General features: G+C 40.4%; 1 protein-coding gene across 2 annotated transcripts in view; it reads right to left on the bottom strand.

Moving 5' to 3' along the window:
- lepr (leptin receptor) overlaps nt 1-18,796 on the bottom strand; it is a 132,355-nt gene that overhangs the window by 63,875 nt on the left and 49,684 nt on the right. For both annotated transcript variants that reach the window (XM_048539680.2, XM_048539679.2), the window contains exons 8-11: nt 8,074-8,361; nt 6,368-6,485; nt 5,947-6,146; nt 4,371-4,519 (exon numbers count right to left, since the gene is read on the bottom strand). In XM_048539680.2, the coding sequence (XP_048395637.1) occupies nt 4,371-4,519; nt 5,947-6,146; nt 6,368-6,485; nt 8,074-8,361 (755 nt within the window). The remainder of the gene's footprint in view (nt 1-4,370; nt 4,520-5,946; nt 6,147-6,367; nt 6,486-8,073; nt 8,362-18,796) is intronic.

Below are 18,796 nucleotides of genomic sequence, written 5' to 3'. Positions count from 1 at the left end.
TTGGGACACAACTCACGATCTCCACCTTTCCCAAAACTTTCAGAATCCCCAGCCAACAGCACCTCATCTTCACCATGGATATTCCGTCCCTGTCAACCTGTGTCCCCCATGGGGGTAGCCTAGAAGTCCTACACTTCATCTTCTCCCATAGGCCCAACAAATCCCCCCCACTGACACTCTCATTTGCTTGGCAGAACTGGTCCTCACCCTCAACAATTTTTCCTTTAATTCTTCCCACTTCCTACAAACCAATAGGGGGGCTATGGGCACCCACATTGACCTGAGCTATTCCTGCCTCTTTGTAGGATTCATGGAACAACAACATCTCTCACCTCTCCCTCCGCTACATTGATGACTGAATCGGTACAGACCAGTGCTCCAGCGAGGAGCTCGAACAGTTCATTAACACCTTACACCATGTTCTCAAATTCACCAGGACCATTTGTGACACCTCCCTCCCCTTCCTGGAACTCTCTGTCTCCATCTCCAGTAACCAACTCACCACTGACATCCATTACAAACCCACTGGCTCTCACAATTACCTCAAATATATCTCCTCTCACTCACCCTGCTGCAAAAATGCTATGCCATACTCACAATTCCTCTGTCGCATCTGCTCCCAGGATGAGGTGTTCTACTCTAGGTCTTCCCACATATCCTTCTACTTTAGGGACCGTAGTTTCCCCTCCTCTGTTATTAAGGATGTCTTCAACTGCATCTCCCCGATTTCTGCATTTCTGCCCTCAAACCCTGTCCCCTCAACAAAAATAAGGATACAGACCCCTTAGTCTTCACATACGACCCCATCAATCTCTGATTACAAAGCATTCATCCTCTGACATTTCTGCTACCTACACTCAGACCCCACCACCAAAAAGATACTTCCCTCCCCAGCCCTGTCTGCTTTCCGTAGGGATGGTTCACTCCACGACTCCCTCATCAGCTCCACACTCCCCACCAACCCCTCCACCACACCCAATACCTTTCCCTACAACCCTGGGAGATGCTACACCTGCTGCGACACCTACCCTCTCACATCTGTCCAAAGCCCCAAACAATCCTTCCAAATCTGGCAGAGATTCACCTGGTCTTCACCTAATCTCATCTAATGTATCAACTGTTCCCGATGTGGTCTCCTGTATATTGGGGAGACCAAACACAAACGCATCAACCAGAGTATGGAGCATCTGTACCCTGCAAACACCAACCAATCCAACCTTCCAGTTGTCATCCACTTTAACTTCCCCTCCTACTCCCCTGGTGACATGTCCATCCTTGTCAGAGTGAGGCCAAACGTAAACTGGGGGTACAATGCCTGATATTTCGCTTTGGGAGCCTACAGTCCAATGGCCTAAATATTGACTTCTCCAGCTTCAAAATCCCTCCACCCTCAAACTGTCTATCTTCCGAATCCACCCTTCCCACTAACCAGCCACAATAACCCCTTCAGCACTGTTCCCCAGCATCATTGTCAACAGGGCCCTCAACCAGGTCTGACCCATCTCTCGCACTTCTGCCCTCACCCCTTCTCTTCCCTCCTGTAACAGTGATAGGATTCCCCTTGTTCTTACCTACCATCCCACCAGCATCCACATCTAGAAGATCATCAGATGCCATCTCCGCCACCTCCAGCAAGATGCCACCACCAGACACATATTCTCCTCCATTCCCTTATCTGCCTTCCACAGGGACCATTCCCTCTGTGACACCGTGGTTAACTCTTCCTTCATCCCCAACATAGCCCCCATAGTCCCATGGTACCTTGCCTTGCAATCAGTGAAGTTGTAACGCCTGCCTATTTACCTCCTCGCTCCACAGTATCGAAAGGCACAAACAAACCTTCCAGGTGAAGCAACACTTCAGCTGCACTTCCCAGAATCTAATCTTCTGCATTTGCTGCTGACAATGTGCCCTCCTCTACTTTGGGGAAACCAAGCAGTCACATTTGCGTTCTGCCCATAAAAAAAGACCCTGAGCTACATGTTACCTGCCACTTTAACACACCACCCAATTCCCTGGCCAACATCTCTGTCTCAGGTTTGCTCCATTGTTCCAGCGAAGCTGGAAGAACACCTCATTTTCTGCTTTGGGACCCTGCAGCCCTCCAGATTTAATATTGAGTTCAATAATTTTAGGGCCTAAACTCTTTCATGTCCTACCACCTACCCCTCACACCAGGCCTTGTTATCACATTGTCTGCCATTACACATGACCTATTGTTGGTCACTAACAATCTCCATTAACAACTGTACACCCTTCTAGCCAGATCATTATCAACTTCTTTGTTGGTCCAACTGTTCTCTCTCTTTGGGTTCTATCCTCATCTATTGTTTACTCCCTATCTCCTCCCCCTCCCTATTTTCTGCATATAAACAACATTTTCCCAGCTACCATCAGCTCTGCGGAAGGGTCACTGGACCTGAATCGTTAACTCTGATATTTTTTTCACAATTTCTGCCAGACCTGCTAAGCTTTTCCAGCTAAAATAACCAAGTGTGAAGCTGGATGAACACAGCAGGCCTGGCAGCATCTCAGGAGCACAAAAGCTGACGTTTCAGGTCTAGACCCTTCAGCTACATCTGTTTTTGTTCCTGATTTACAGCATCCACAGTTTTTTTGATTTTTACACAAGAACCCCCTGCCTGCATCCACCCATCACCTTCCCCCCAAGCCCCACCCCGCCCTCCCTCCATTTAATTCTGGATTCCGCACCCCTTCCCCAGTCCTGACAAAGGGTTTTGGCCCGAAACATTGACTTCTCTGCTCCTCAGATACTGTCTGACCTGCTGTGCTTTTCCACCTCCACACATTGACTCTAGCTTCCAGCATATGCAGTCCTTACTGTCTCCAATTCCAGTTATGATGTGCTGGAATGAGAATTGTGATGAAACATGCAACTTTTGCTGCAGCAAGTCGTGAGAGCAAATAAAACATTAAAATATTCCAAATTCAGGTGCATACAGACTCAAATTTTTAGTCTTGGGTGACTCAGTACGTATGAAGCTGGTTCAATTTACCAACACTTTTTGTGCCAATCTTCTAGATGCAGGGTTCAGCTATTATTAGTGGCAAAGAAGAATAAATATTATCCATAGCAGGAATGCCAAGAAAATTAAAAAGGTAGTTAAAAAAACTATTTCAGTTGGTGCAACAGTAGCACTATTAGAAACTACAGATACTGGGATGTGTTCCATCAAATATTCTAATGGAAATCCTACATTAATGGGCAATCTGAGGGACATTTTCCCAGAAAACATTAAATGGAATGCTGGTTTCTCTGGGTAGTATACATTTACCAAAGTGTGTGGCTGACAAAAAACTGAAGATTGACCTTACTTGCATCAGGGAAATGTTTGAAAGAAATTTCTGGAATAAAGTGAGTTGGTACAGTCTACCGGTTCTCAGATTGTTTCACAGAAGTGTTGTTTGCTCCAAGAAATTGTTGGAGATCTTGAAAGATTTTTATTTCATCACTTTATGATCAAACAGGTGATCGTTTTGGTTTAAAATAAAAATGAGAATATGGAAGATTAATTGTTTTATCCAAAGATTTTAAAAATACTTTGCTAGTGATCAGTTGGACTATAAGGGAAGAAACAGTATGCAAAAAAAACCTTTTATTGATTAATTTTCATCAGTTTTGTTCAATTTTTCCTGCTTCAAAAATGTTTATTTAAAAATAATTGTTACTATAGATAGATTTGACTAATGATTAATTAATTATCTAGGTGGACGTAAAGGAGAACAAAGGGAATGTTGTGAGGAAGGAGTTGCGAGGCAGTGCAGTCAGTGAATTCTATTCACAAAGAAAAGTTTCTTGGTTTGTATCTCATCACCTGGCAGGAATCCGAATTGACAAGCAACTCTGAATAGTGCAGTACTGCTACACCAAAGTGATCTGCCAAATTAAAGAGAGGTACTTGAGGTTTGTCCACAGTTGGGTTCATAATGTATTTCACTGAGTGTATTAAATATTCTCAAAGGTAGAGATGGAATATACTGAGGTCAAGTGCTCTTAAAGCACTATTCCATGCCTATTAATGAAAAGGGTGCACTATAAATTGGCTGAAAGTAGATCATTTATCTTGAAATAGTATTACATCCTCTTTCCTCTTGCTCATGCCAATCTGAAACACTACCTATTAGGCTGTTACAAATAATTATTCTCCAGCATTCCCTCCCTTGCTTGACATTTTTCTAATGGCAATGTCACTGAGATTGTGCACATCGCTGTGTGAGTGAGGGAGACAGCACAGTGAAGTAGATCTTCAATGGTAACCTTCACCTCAGAACTTCCTGGATCTGACAGGTACTTCAAAATGTTCTACAGTTTAGTGCAAGCTTTGGAAAGTTTTAGCAGATCATCCTACCTTCCAGTTACCCTCCATTCCATCCTCAGTGTACTGAATTTCAAACTGAAGATTGTATGGTGGTAGGTGTGGCTTCTCCCAGCTTATATTGAGACAACCTTCATTTTGGGTGATTTCTGCATCAACATTGAATGGCGCCCAAGGTTTCACTATTAATGGGAAAAGAAAGAAACTAACATCAATGGCATTGTAGCACTTTCAAAACTAGAGGTGTGCATTAGGTAACTCATTCAGCAATCCATACGCAGATGTCTGGTCTGTTGTCACTGTTTGTATATGACCTCCAAGACTCTCAAATGGATTCTCAGCATGAGCTCTGATTTGGCAGGCAGAAGTTGAGCTTTCACTGTGATTGATTTACAGCCTTATGAGTTTATAATAAGTTATACGTTTTTTCTATCTTATCAATGTTTGGATGTATATTGCGTAAGGTTAATGGAAATGAATTGAGGGAAGGTTTCTGACTTTGATACAATGAATTTGTGTGGACAATTTTACTGGGTGTAGGAAGAGCAGTTTCTAATCAAAAAACATTTCTGAATGAATGCTTATCCCTCATCATTTCAAGATTTGTCATTGTTACTATATGGCTTATTGGTTCGGTGCACAGTGCATACAGAGAGCTTGGTCATGGATGTGGCATGGATGGTGTGGAAATGACATGGCGGTGCATTCAGGTGGCTTGGAAAGTGAAGGGGATATTGGAGCATATGTGAGGATTGCAGGCCAGAGGGCCCTACATCTTTTAAAACAACTGGGATGAAGTTCCAGAGAAGAGAGGCAGGCCAGCTCTGTTAAACATTCACCTAACCACATTACTGCTTCTAATCTACATCTGCAGCTGACAGATATTTCCTGACTTTGACTACTTCCCTCAATTGCAAAAATCTGACCCAATGAGTTATTTGCAGATCTCAATCTTCATGATGTCACTAAACTAGATGGGCTGTGGAACAGTTCTATACAAGAAAAGGACTGCCCCTGTAATACCACAAACTCCATAAAGCACAGCAACAAGTTTTAATGAAAGGGCACCAATAAATGCAGAGCTATTAATACATCAACTCAAAAGAATACATTTCCTCATTAAACTTCTCCAAATAATACACTCTATGCATTTATATTCAGAAGGCTGTTGAACAATATTAATTGAAGCTTCAATTAAAACCAAAGTAATGTGAATGCCAGAGATCTGAAATAAAAACAGAAATTGCTGTAGAAACTCAGCAGGTTTGGAAGCACCTGTGGGGAGAGAAACAGAGTTAATGTTTTGAATCAAATACTACTTCTTCAGAATACAAATAAATTGAAGCCAGTTCTAAGGAAGGGTCTCCGGACCTGAAATGTTAACTCTGTTTTCTCCTCCACAGAAGCTGCCAGACCCGCTGAGCTTTTCCAGCAACTTTGTTTTGGTTCCTGATTTACAGCATCCGCAGTTCTTTTGGTTTTTAAATTGAAGCCGGCTTCACTTTGAGAATAGAAATTAAAATATGGTCCTTTATTTGTTAATCTCAAGAGTAGAATGGTAATACAAATGGCTTAGTCTTTTACTACAGACCAATAAAACATAACTCACCTACATCCATTGGAATAACACAGATTGGTGGAGATTTGAATGTTGCTTCTTGATGGTGGAATTCTAACCACATCACATGGCCAAAGGTGAGATTGATAGGCTTTATATGACACTCATAAAATTCATTAATCACCACAGGGCATTCTTTAATATCAGCATTTTCATCTTCAAATTTTAGGTTATCACACCAAGACCCTTTCCTTTCAAGAAAAGAAGAATCAAAGACAACGTGGACATTGTCTTAATCAAGTCAAATAATAACATTAAATAGTGGAGAAATGTCAAACTAGTTTTTAGATCTGCTTGACTCAGTTCAGACATTGTCCAATACCTTTACTAAATGATCAATCAGAAGTTATTCCAACGACAATACTACTACCCCCCCCAAAAAAAGATAAAGATACAGAGAAATTATACTCACATGTAATACTTTAGTTTGTAATTACTGACTATTTCTGTTTTCAGTGTTCTTGGGAGCCATCTACAGATCATTGTTTCCATTGCACCGTTAGTCTCACATGAGATGTTATTTTTCATGTCTGATTACAAATATCAAAATTATGAGAAATACAATAAAAGCATCTTTGCAAACAGGATAAACAGGAAGCTAACGTTGTGTTCTAAAACTAATAAAATCAGATAAAATAAAGTTAAATGTATAAGGATAATCTGAAACAATTATCAGCACACATTAATTAAATCACTTCAACATGCAGTTTTGAACATCGTTAAAAGTATTATAAGTCGACCAGACAATTTCACAGTTATATTATACATATTCAAAAATAGGTTCCAGATGGATTAAATACTTTAGTTATTCAATGTATACACCCATTCAGAAAAGGATGCCCAATAATTCAATTTCAGATTTGAAATATTTTAGTAATATATGTTATATAATTTCAACAGATAAAGAGTTTCCTGTGAAGGTACACAAGCATTAAATGTATACTAAGTTTTATTTTTTATAAAATTTACTGCACTCTGGTAAGGTGAGCTGTGCCCCTCCTATTGATAAACATCATTGGAATCGAACAGTAAGCTGCAATTGCCAAATGTAATTTACTTTGAGAGGGAAAGAAGCTGAATCAATTAGGTATGACAACACTTTATAAAGGAGGTTTCATACTGAAACATAAAAACTCACGCTCTACTTTTAAAAAAAATTATTCTGGCATGCAATTCTATAAACACTTCCCATCACTTCTTCCAAACTACCAATCTTCCTATACTACAAGATGGTAGTTCTTTCAGTTTTTAAACTATAAGGCTATTTGATTACTAATGGAGCTGTAGCCCAGCACCTCTGAAAGGGAGATAAAGTTGGAAAAATTGATAACAGGTATAAATTGTCATGAATTGCTTCAGAACATTTAAAATTAATGGTAGGGCCTTGGTTAGTGTTGTAGCACAGACAGACCTAGGGTTCAGGTACATAATTCTTGGAAATTGCATCACAGGTAGACAGGGTAGTTAAGAAGGCCTTTAGCATGCTTGCTTTCATTGCTCAGTCCTTTGACAAATTGGGAAGTCATGTTGAGTATAGGAAGTTGCTCAGGCCTCTTCTGGAGTACTATGTGTCGCTCTGGTTGCCCTGCTTTAGGAAGCATATTATTAAGATGGAGAGGGTTCAGAAAAGATTTACCAGGCTGTTGCTGGAAATGGAGAGTTTGAGCTACAAAAACAGCCTGGATAGGTTGGGACTATTTTCACAGGAGCGGAGGAGGTTGAGGGGTGACCTTATAGAAGTTTATAAAACATGAGGGACATAGATTAAGGGAGTTCAGAACTAGGGGAAATATTTTTAAGGTGGGAGAAGAAAGTTTCAAAATAGATGTGAAGCTAATCTTTTTACACAGAGAATGGCTCATGTGTGGAAAGAACTGCCAGAGGAAATGGTGGATGCAAGTACAGTTACAACATTTAAAAGACATTGGATAATTACATCAATAAGAAAGGTTTGAAGGGATATGGGCTAAATGCAGGCAAGTGGGACTAGTTTAGTTTGGGAACATGGTTGGCCAGTGGACTATTTGGGCCAAAGGATCTGTTTCCAAGCTGTATGATTCTGGCTCCATGACTTAAATTGTCAGAAAACATGCCTTATATTTTCCAAAATTATCTTACCAATTACGAATATTTCAGCATAACGAAAGTTACATATACTCCTTTCTTCATTTTGAAGGCAACACTGTAGCATGTTGCACTGGGATTGTCCATTTGCTGTTACGTTGAGGAGAGTAACACTGGTTTCATGATCATTGATTAAAGTATATTGATGGTCTGGAATTTTTTCATTCATGTTTAACCACCAGGCGACATTGTTAGTGGTTAGAGTCTGATTATAAAAAACACACCTCACTGTAACATCCGAGCCAACTGTGGTCAGCACTTGAGGAGGGTAATAAGTAATTTCTGTAAAAAATATTTGCAGGTTAAAGAAGTAAATATTTGCCTTAGTGTTAATAAATTTACAAATATATGGCATTTGATGTTATTATCAAAAGAACATTTATCTGGCTTAGATTTGACTGTGCGACACAAACGTACAGACTGATGAATGAATTCAAAATTTCCAACGTTGCTCTATGTACGTTTAGTTAATCTTTACCAATCACATTTTCCTCATGGGGGGGGGGCAAACGTACACAGGAGTTTGATTAGGGATAGTAAAAGTTATTTCATGTAAAAAATGGAGCTTTGTAAACAGTTTGTACTGACTGCTCCAAATAAACATAAGGTAATTCAATAACCACAAAGCAATCTTACCAATTACAATTATTTTGACATAGAAAAAATGCATATGGCTCTTTTATTTTATTTTAGCTGCACATGTGACAATTCTGACCAGAAAAATCACTAGCTCATTAGTGAGTATTAAGCAGTAGGCTGGGAATTATTTGAGCAGATGAGGAATAGTGTCATTAAGAACTGTTTGCAATAAGACATTCCACAGTTTCTTGAAGCAACTCATTCATTTCAGTTAAAAGCAAGAATAAAAGACAACATTTTATCTATTATGCCATTAAAGTAGACACAGAACTAACTCACTTGTGTCTGGTTTCCTTCCTCTCTCTGTGCTACTGTTCTAATAATTTAACAGTGGAAAATTTTAATGATCTGCATTCTTTTTGAAAGATTTTCTTTATTATGTTGCCAACAGGCAGAAAAAACAGGAAATCTATCTGCCCTCCACATATTCACACTATCACTTATAAATCAATGAATTTGGCTATCAGCGAACCAGAGGCTAGTCTTGGATCCTCATATTATTTGGATGTAAACCATTATGAAGCATAGTGGCAACTATACTTCACACCATACCTGATGATCCCTGATACTGACATGAGGGTAAGTTGCATGGGAGTGAAAATTCCACCTTTAAAACTTGCACTTTTATAGCATCTTTCGTACGATATTTAACATATTCCAAAACACTTTAGAACAATGAATCACTTTTAAAGTGGAATCGCTGTTCTTAAGTAAGAAATAGAGCAGTGAATTTGTGCACAACCGGGTCCCAGAAACAGAAAATACTTTAGTCATCAACTAAGTCATCTATTTTAGGTTTTGGTACATGGATAAATGTTTTAGAACATCTCTCCATGTTTTTGATTAGTGCCATGTGTCAGTTCCATCCACCTAACTGGTTAGACCTGTTTTAGTTTAATGTGATCCAAAGAACAGTTCCTCTGAAAGGGCAGCATTCTCCTTACCGCACTGCAGTGTCACCCTGAAATCGGAACTCAACTCTGTGGGACTTGAACTTGTGATTCAGAGACATGAATGCCACCACTGACCCAAGGCTGATACAAGTTTGAATAATATTCACATAAAATTTGTACAGAAGATTTATATTTTATTGTAAAAATCAAATTATATTTTGTAATATTGTGAAAAAATTATTCATTACTTGAAATACAATAATATGGATGACCAGGCCATTTAAACTGTATGTATTATATGAAGATATATGCAGATGAAAATTTTTCAGTAATAGCCTGTTACAGCCTAATGTACATCACATGAAGCACAATAGAACATAGAACATTACAGCACAGTACAGGCCCTTCGGCCCTCAATGTTGTGCCGACCTGTCATATCGATCTCAAGCCCATCTAACCTACACTATTCCATGTACGTCCATATGCTTAGCCAATGACGACTTAAATGTACCTAAAGTTGGCGAATCTACTACCGTTGCAGGCAAAGCGTTCCATTCCCTTATTACTCTATGAGTAAAGAAACTACCTCTGACATCTGTCCTATATCTTTCACCACTCAATTTAAAGCTATGCCCCCTCGTGTTCGCCGTCACCATCCTAGGAAAAAGGCTCTCCCTATCCACCCTATCTAACCCTCTGATTATTTTATATGTTTCAATTAAGTCACCTCTCAACCTTCTTCTCTCTAATGAAAACAGCCTCAAGTCCTTCAGCCTTTCCTCGTAAGACCTTCCCTCCATAGCAGGCAACATCCTAGTAAATCTCCTCTGCACCCTTTCCAAAGCTTCCACATCCTTCTTACAATGCGGTGACCAGAATTGTACACAATACTCCAAGTGCGGCCGCACCAAAGTTTTGTACAGCTTCACCATAACCTCTTGGTTCCGGAACTCGATACCTCTATTAATAAAAGCTAAAACACTGTATGCCTTCTTAACAGCCCTGTCAACCTAGGTGGCAACTTTCAAGGATCTGTGTACATGGACACCAAGATCTCTCTGCTCATCTACACTACTAAGAATCTTACCATTAGCCCAGTACTTTGCCTTCCGGTTACTCCTACCAAAGTGCATCACCTCACACTTGTCTGCATTAAACTCCATTTGCCATCTCTCAGCCCAGCTCTGCAGCTTATCTATGTCTCTCTGCAACCTACAGCATCCTTCGTCACTATCCATAATTCCACCGACCTTAGTGTCATCTGCAAATTTACTAACCCATCCTTCTACACCCTCATCCAGGTCATTTATAAAAAATGACAAACAGCAGTGGGCCCAACACCGACCCTTGCGGTACACCACTAGTAACTGGTCTCCAGGATGAACATTTCCCACCAACTACCACCCTCTGTCTTCTTTCAGCAAGCCAATTTCCGATCCAAACTGCTATATCTCCCACAATCCCACTCCTCCGCATTTTGTACAATAGCCTACTGTGGGGAACTTTATCGAATGCCTTGCTGAAATCCATGTACACCACATCAACCGGTTTACTCTCATCTACCTGTTTGGTCACCTTTTCAAAGAACTCAATAAGGTTTGAGAGGCACGACCTTCCCTTCACAAAACCATGCTGACTATCCCTAATCAATTTATTCTTTTCGAGATGATTATAAATCCTATCCCTTATAACCTTTTCCAACACTTTACCAACAACTGAGGTAAGGCTCACTGGTCTATAATTACCAGGGTTGTCTCTACTCCCCTTCTTGAACAGGGGAACCACATTTGCTATCCTCCAGTCATCTGGCACTATTCCTGTAGACAATGACGAGTTAAAGATCAATGCCAAAGGCTCGGCAATCTCCTCCCTGGCTTCCCAGACGATCCGAGGATAAATCCCATCCGGCCCAGGGGACTTACCTATCTTCACCCTCTGAAGGATTTCTAATACCTCTTCCTTGTGAACCTCAATTCCACCTAGTCTAGTAGCCTGTATCTCAGTATTCTCCTCGACAACATTGTCGTTTTCTAGAGTGAATACTGTTGAAAAATATTCATTTAGCGCTTCCCTATCTCATCTGACTCCACACACAACTTACCACTACTATCCTTAATTGGGCCTAATCTTACTTTCGTCATTCTTTTATTCCTTAAATACCTATAGAAAGCCTTAGGGTTTACCCTGATCCTGTCCACCAACAACTTCTCATGTCTCCTCCTGGCTCTTCTGAGCTCTCTCTTTTAGTCTTTCCTGGCTACCTCGTAGCCCTCAAGTGCCCTAACTGAGCCTTCACATCTCATCCGAACATAAGCCTTCTTCTTCCTCTTGACCAGAGATTCCACCTCCTTCATAAACCACGGCTCCCGCACTCTACAGCTTCCTCCCTGCTTGACAGGTACATATTTATCTAGGGGACACAGGAGCTTTTCCTTGAATAAGCTCCACATTTCTAATGTGCCCATCCCCTGCAGTTTCCTTCCCCATTCTATGCTCCCTAAATCTTGCCTAATCTCATCGTAATTGCCTTTCCCCCAGCTATAGCTCTTGCCCAGTGGTATACACCTATCCCTTTCCATCACTAAAGTAAACATAACAGAATTGTGATCGCTATCAGCAAAGTGCTCACCTACTTCCAAATCTAACACCTGGCCAGGCTCACTACCCAGTACCAAATCTAATGTGGCTTTGCCCCTTGTTGGCCTATCTACATACTGTGTCAAAAAGCCCTCCTGCACACTCTAGACAAAAACTGACCCATCTATAGTACTCGAACTATAGTGTTCCCAGTCAATATTTGGAAAGTTGAAATCCCCCATGACAACTACCCTGTCTCTCTCACTCCTATCGAGAATCATCTTTGCTATCCTTTCCTCTACATCTCTGGAACTATTCGGAGGCCTATAGAAAACTCCCAACAGGGTGGCCTCTCCTTTCCTGTTTCTAACCTCAGCCCATACTACCTCAGTTGACGAGTCCCCAAACATCCTTTCTGCAACTGTAATACTGTCCTTGACCAACAATGCCACACCTCCAGCCCTTTTACCATCTTCTCTGTTCTTACTGAAACATCTAAATCCCGGAACCTGCAACAACCATTCCTGTCCCTGCTCTATCCATGTCTCCGAAATGGCCACAACATCGAAGTCCCAGATACTAACCCATGCTGCAAGTTCAGCCACCTTATTCCGGACAATCTTCCTGATATAAGCAAAACTAATGTGCATATGTTACAGTAAATAGTGTGGTATTTCAGGAAAGGATTGTTAGGTTCAGGACTAGTAAAGACCAGAACATCCAGCATTCCATACAGTGAGAATTGAGAACAGCAGGTAAGTCGCATTATGTTTGCATGTCTGCAACCTATGTGAAATAATTTCAAGATTATTTCAAATAGATGTTCTCCATTTCCATCTCGTTCATAATTGCTTTAAATCAAAGTTCCACACTCTGACATCCTCAATCATTAGAGGCACAGGGCTGAATCTTTCAAAAAAAGGGGAACGCAAAGATTGTAAAGGAGAATCTGTGGGTCCTTCTGCATGAAAACATGACCGATGATTGTCTGAATGGAGAACCAGCACTTTCAGAAAAATCAAAATTAGTGTACTTGTTCTCAGAATAAATCTTAAAATTAGACCACTACGGCGTTTTGTTAAACAGATACTGCTTGACCTTGCTAAATGTTACTACTATTTTCAGATGTTGTTTTTTTGGTCTTTCAAGGAAGGACTTGTTTATCAGTAATGTTAATTTGATCCTGTGGCAACAGCTGTCCAAAACATGTTAAGCTTTCGCCACTGCCTCCTGCCAAGTTGTACCTGCTGGCACAGGTGGCAGGAATTTTAAATGAAAGATGCCCAGCTGTTTTCAGCGGATCAGATACTACAAAGGCCATACGTGTCTGTTTACTCAGGAAGGCGCCCAGCAGCAACTATGTTGAGAAACTCCTTCAATCTCTGCTGGTCATGGAGTCAGACTTTTAACAGCAAAATGCCATGAAGTGAGTCATGCAGCATCAGACTGCAAGAGGACATAATTGCCCAATGACACATTTCTGTGCCTGCAAATCTGCGTCAAATATCAGAACACCAGCACAAGCTGGAACCCTGACACCTGATCTCCTTGTACACCAAGTCAACGACAGAGTGCCTTTTTTTTCTATTACATAGCTGCTTTACCCTTGCCACCTGCTTCTCCCAGTTCTCCATTGCTCATGAGCACCATTGGTAACTGACACTTGTTAATATTTTAGTACTGTCTGTTTCAAAATCATTTCATTTGTATTGTTTGTTACATTGAAGTATAATTTCATTTTCTTTTAACTTCTGTTGTTTCTTACACTATGGTCCTCAAGTTTGCAATTGCACAAGCACCAAAGCACAACAACATGATTGATCAATGCTCAAACCACTAAGCTACTGTGATGGGGGAAAAAGAGTAGGTGGGTGTTGACCACAAGCTGGAAAAGAATGAATCACTTTTGAAGTGTAATCACTATTCTAAAATAAAAAAATGGGGCAGTGAATTTGTGCACAGCCAGGTGCCAGAAGATGATTAAGATACTTTAATCATCAACCAAATCATCTATTTTAGGTTTTGGCTCATGGATAACTGTTTTAGAACATCTTTTGATTTTGTTTTGATTAGTGCCATGCTTCAGTTCTCTTGACTCACACTCTGGTCTATTCACTCTTACTTATAACAAATGACACTATTTCAGGGTCCTATTCTGTTTCCCAACCAGAAATACATCCCTCCCCCACTCCCAGAGATATTTAAAGGAAATATTGATTGTTTACAAAATAGTTGTCATTGATTCATATATGCTGACATGCTCAGTTTTTTTATGGTCATTTAATGCCAGTTAAGTTGTCAAGGAATGGTGTGCCATGAAGATCTTCCTACTTACACTTCAACAGTTCTACTCAGTCCTCTTGCTCCAAGTGACTAGTGCTGTAGTTCTTCCCTCCAGTGGTCAACCAAATGGCAGGGAGAATAAATCAGGCAACACAGAGCTGCTCAGAACAAAAGAGGGGAAAAAAGGGGACTAAGTAGGGGACCAAGACTACAAAGGATCTACAGGAAGCATCTCTCTTACTACAACCCCAGTAAGGAATGGTGTGTTAGACGCTTCCAGTTCAATGAGGTCTGCTGTGAGCCTGCTGCAGACAAACCTGCTAACTGAATGCAAGTTCAGTGCTACCAGTGAGTGGGAAGGTGATCTGGGCTATGAAGCTCTTAGGAACACAGAAATATAAGAACAGAGTTAGGCCATTTAGATCCCTGATCATAAATGATCTGTGACTTAATTTCATATCCTGTTCCTTTTTCCATATTTGGTACCTTTGGTTAACAGGACTCTATCAAACTTAAATTAAAATTTCACAACTGATCTAGCATTATTTACTTTTTGTGGATGAGATATTGAAACTTGTGCCATTCTTTGTGCAAAGAAATATTTGCTAATTACAATTCTGAGATGTCTGCCTCTAGTTTTTAGACCATGCCGGCAGTCACAGACTCAACAATTAACTGAAACATCTTCTCATTACTCACCTACCTGTTCCTCAAATACCTTGAAAATTGTGAATCAATCATCTCTTAACCTTCCAAAGTACAAGGAATACAACTCTAGACATTTTAATGTCTCCTTCACTTAATACAATTGAGTTCAGCTTTCACTCTAATAGATCTATAACAATCACCTCAGGCCAATATGTCCTTTCGAAGATGTAACGGCCACACCCTGCTCGTGTTCCTGATGTGACATAGTCAGGCCTTGTGTAGCTGTAATATAACTTTATTCCCCTTTAATCCTCGAGACATAAAGTATAGTTCTGTTGATTATGTTCTGTACTTACACATTACGTTTTAGTGATCTATGTTCCCAAATCCCCAAGTTTCTTTGGATCCCCATTGTATCTAGCTTCGCACAATTTAGAAATGTGAGGCTTCATGGAAAGGTTTCTAAAAGCCCAAATAATACAAATGCACTGGCTCCCACTTTTCAACTCGAATCATTATGTCCTGAAAAGCTTCCAGTAGATTTGTCAGGCAGTGCTAGGTATAACTATAATCTTAATTTTTTTTTCAATTTAGGCACCGTTCCTTTACTTTGGAAAATATCTTGCAGCTCACTATTTTAGAAAGGTGACAGCAGGGAACCTGGGAATCATGAAGCAGTTAAGAAATTGGCTGAGTGGCAGGAAACCAAGAGACAGTTAGTGAACAGGTATTTTATTTGGCAGGATGTCACTAGTGATGTCCTCACAAGTACCTGAGCTGAGGTCTCAGATGCTCAACATACCCATGAATGACTTTGGTGATGGAATAAAAAACTACGCATTCAAATTCATCGATGTCACAAAGACAGACAGCATTTACATAGTGTAGAGAAGCATACAATTACAGAGATATTAATAATATGCGTGAATAGGCTAAAATATACCAAATGGATTTCAATATATGCAAATGTGAGGTGATCTGCTTTTAACCAAGAAAAAGGACAGGATAAGGTAAAGGATACTTAGGGCAACATTCTCACCTCCTTTTTCTAAAATCCTTGTGTGGCAATTATCTGTTCCAGGGGATTGGTTACTTCTTAGTTATATTCATTTTCTCATTACTCTTATCCTTTCTAAATTTTACTGAAGGGAAACATGCTTGACAAACCTACTGGAATTTTTTGAACAAGTAATGAGTGAAGTTGAAAAGTGAGTCAGTGAATGTGGTTTACCTCCACTTTCAGACAGTTTTCAACAAGGTTCCACATAAAAACTTAGCATGTAAAATTAAAGAGCATTGGATTGGGGCTAGTATACCGATATGGATAGAGAACCGGTTAGCCGACAGGAAACAAAGTAGGAACAAATGGGGCTTCTCCAAGTTTCTGACAGTGACTAGTGGGATACCACAGGGATCAGTGCTTGCACCCCAGTTATACACAATATATCTTAATGATTCAGATAAGGGAACTAAATGTAATATTTCTAAGTTTGCAGATGACACAAAGTTGGCTGAGAGGATACAGAAATGCTTCAGTGTTATTTGGACAAGCTAAGTGTGTGGGCAAATGTGTGGCAGATGAAGTACAATGTGAATGGGTACGGGGGAGGTGTAATAAGACCTGGGTGTTCTTATACACCAGATGCTGAAAGAACGCACGGAGGTGCGGCAGGTGGCAAATCTTGCTGCAATCGTATAGGGCCCTGGTGAGACAGCACCTGGAGTACTGTGCGCAGTTTTGGTCTCCTTACCTGAAGAAGGATATTCTGGTTCTGAGAGACTGCAAGAAAGGTTTCACCAGGCTGATTCTTGGGATGACAAAAATGACGTATGAAGAGAGACTGGGTCAGTTAGGAATATGTTCACTGGACTTTTGAAGAATGAGGAGAGATCTTGTAAAAACTCATAAAATTTTAATATGAGTAGACAGGGTAAACACCGAAAGGATATTTCTAATGACCAGGGAATCAAAAACCAGTGACCATAGTCTAAGGTCATGGGGCAGGCTATTTAGGACTGAGATGAGGAGAAACTCATTAGAGAGTGTTGGACTTGGAGAATTCTCGATTGCAGAAGGCACTTGAGGCCAAAACACTGAATCTTTTCATGAAGGAGTCTTATGTCGCTTCTAGGACTAACTGGATCAAAGAGAGAAAAGGGAACTCAAAACTTAGCAAGACGATCACTTATCATCGTACTGAATGGTGGAGCAAGCTCAAAGACTGAATAGCGTACTTTTGTTCCTATATTGTAGGTTTCTTTCTGACATTGCCTTTGTTCAGGTGCTGTCCATGATTCAATCATAGTTTTCTTGAGATGTCTGGTACACTGATCTCTTTCTCTATTGTAACTACTGGCACAAAATAATTCTTTAGCATATCCACTGTGTCTTTACTTTCAATGACAACGCCATAATTATCAGTTTGAAAGGTACTCACATTACTTTTTCCTCATGCAATTAGACATGATATAATATTGATTTTTCTATTCCTTTCCATTTCTTTTCAAAATTCCTTTGTACAGCGATATGTTTTGTCACTCCATGATCCTCTTTGTAACTTTCCTATTTTTCAAGATCTGTGTTCCATTTTGCATTTATGTATGCAATTTATTTTAGTTTTATTTTATCCTTTTACCACTTTAGTTGCCCATGGCTACCTTATTTTAGTAAGTAGCACCTTCCCTTTAGGTATGTAACTTGATTTGTATCATGTTATTTTTAAACACTCCCATTGGTCGTCTCTCAATTTATTAATGGACGGATGTACCCATTTTACTATGGATAGTCTATCTCACCCCATTGATGTCGGCCTTACTAGCAGATAAAATCTTAACAATTCCTTCACATTTCTCCCTTTCAAACACTAAACTGTAAATGGTCATTCCGCTATCACTGATAAAGATAAATGCTCATATACTGTTGGCCTGTTAACTAAATTTAGTTCATTACTCATACGTAAATCTAATTTGGCATGTTCCTTTGGTGATTTTTCACATTGGTCCCCTCTGGGCTAAACCAGAGAACATCTCTGATAACTCACAGGTGACCATCCACTATAGTTTCAGCAGATGACTAACATGTTATATGACAAAAGAAGTGAATAAGTAGCCTGAGATAACAAGGTGAAGAGCTGGATGAACGCAGCAGGCCAAGCAGCATCAAAGGATCAGGAAAGCTGACGTTTCGGGTCTGGACCCTTCTTCAGAAATGGGGGAGGGGAAGGGGATTCTGAAATAATGAGAGAGAGAGGGGGAGGCGGATGGAAGATGGATAAAGGAGAAGATAGTTAGAAAGGAGACATACAGGTCAAAGAAGCAGGGGTGGAGCCAGTAAAGCTGAGTGTAGGTGGGTTGGATAGGATGCGGGTTGGTCAGACCAGGGAAGACAGACAGGTCAAGGAGGCAGGGACGAGCTGGGCTGGTTTTGGGAAGAGGTCAGGGGTGGAGAGATGTTGAAGCTTGTGAAGACCACGTTGATACCATTAGGCTGCAGGGTTGCCAAGCGAAATATGAGGTGCTGTTCCTGCAACCTTCAGGTGGCATCGTTGTGACAGTGGAGGAGGACAGTGGATGGACATGTCATCCATGGAGTGGGAGGGGGAGCTGAAGTAATTCACGACTGGGACATGCAGTCATTTGTCGCGAACCAAGCGTAGGTGTTCCATAAAGCAGTCTCC

The sequence above is a fragment of the Stegostoma tigrinum genome, chromosome 8 (assembly GCF_030684315.1).
Source record: "Stegostoma tigrinum isolate sSteTig4 chromosome 8, sSteTig4.hap1, whole genome shotgun sequence".
In the NCBI taxonomy this organism is placed as follows: Eukaryota; Metazoa; Chordata; class Chondrichthyes; order Orectolobiformes; family Stegostomatidae; genus Stegostoma; species Stegostoma tigrinum.
This window is presented reverse-complemented; position numbering and strand designations above follow the sequence as displayed.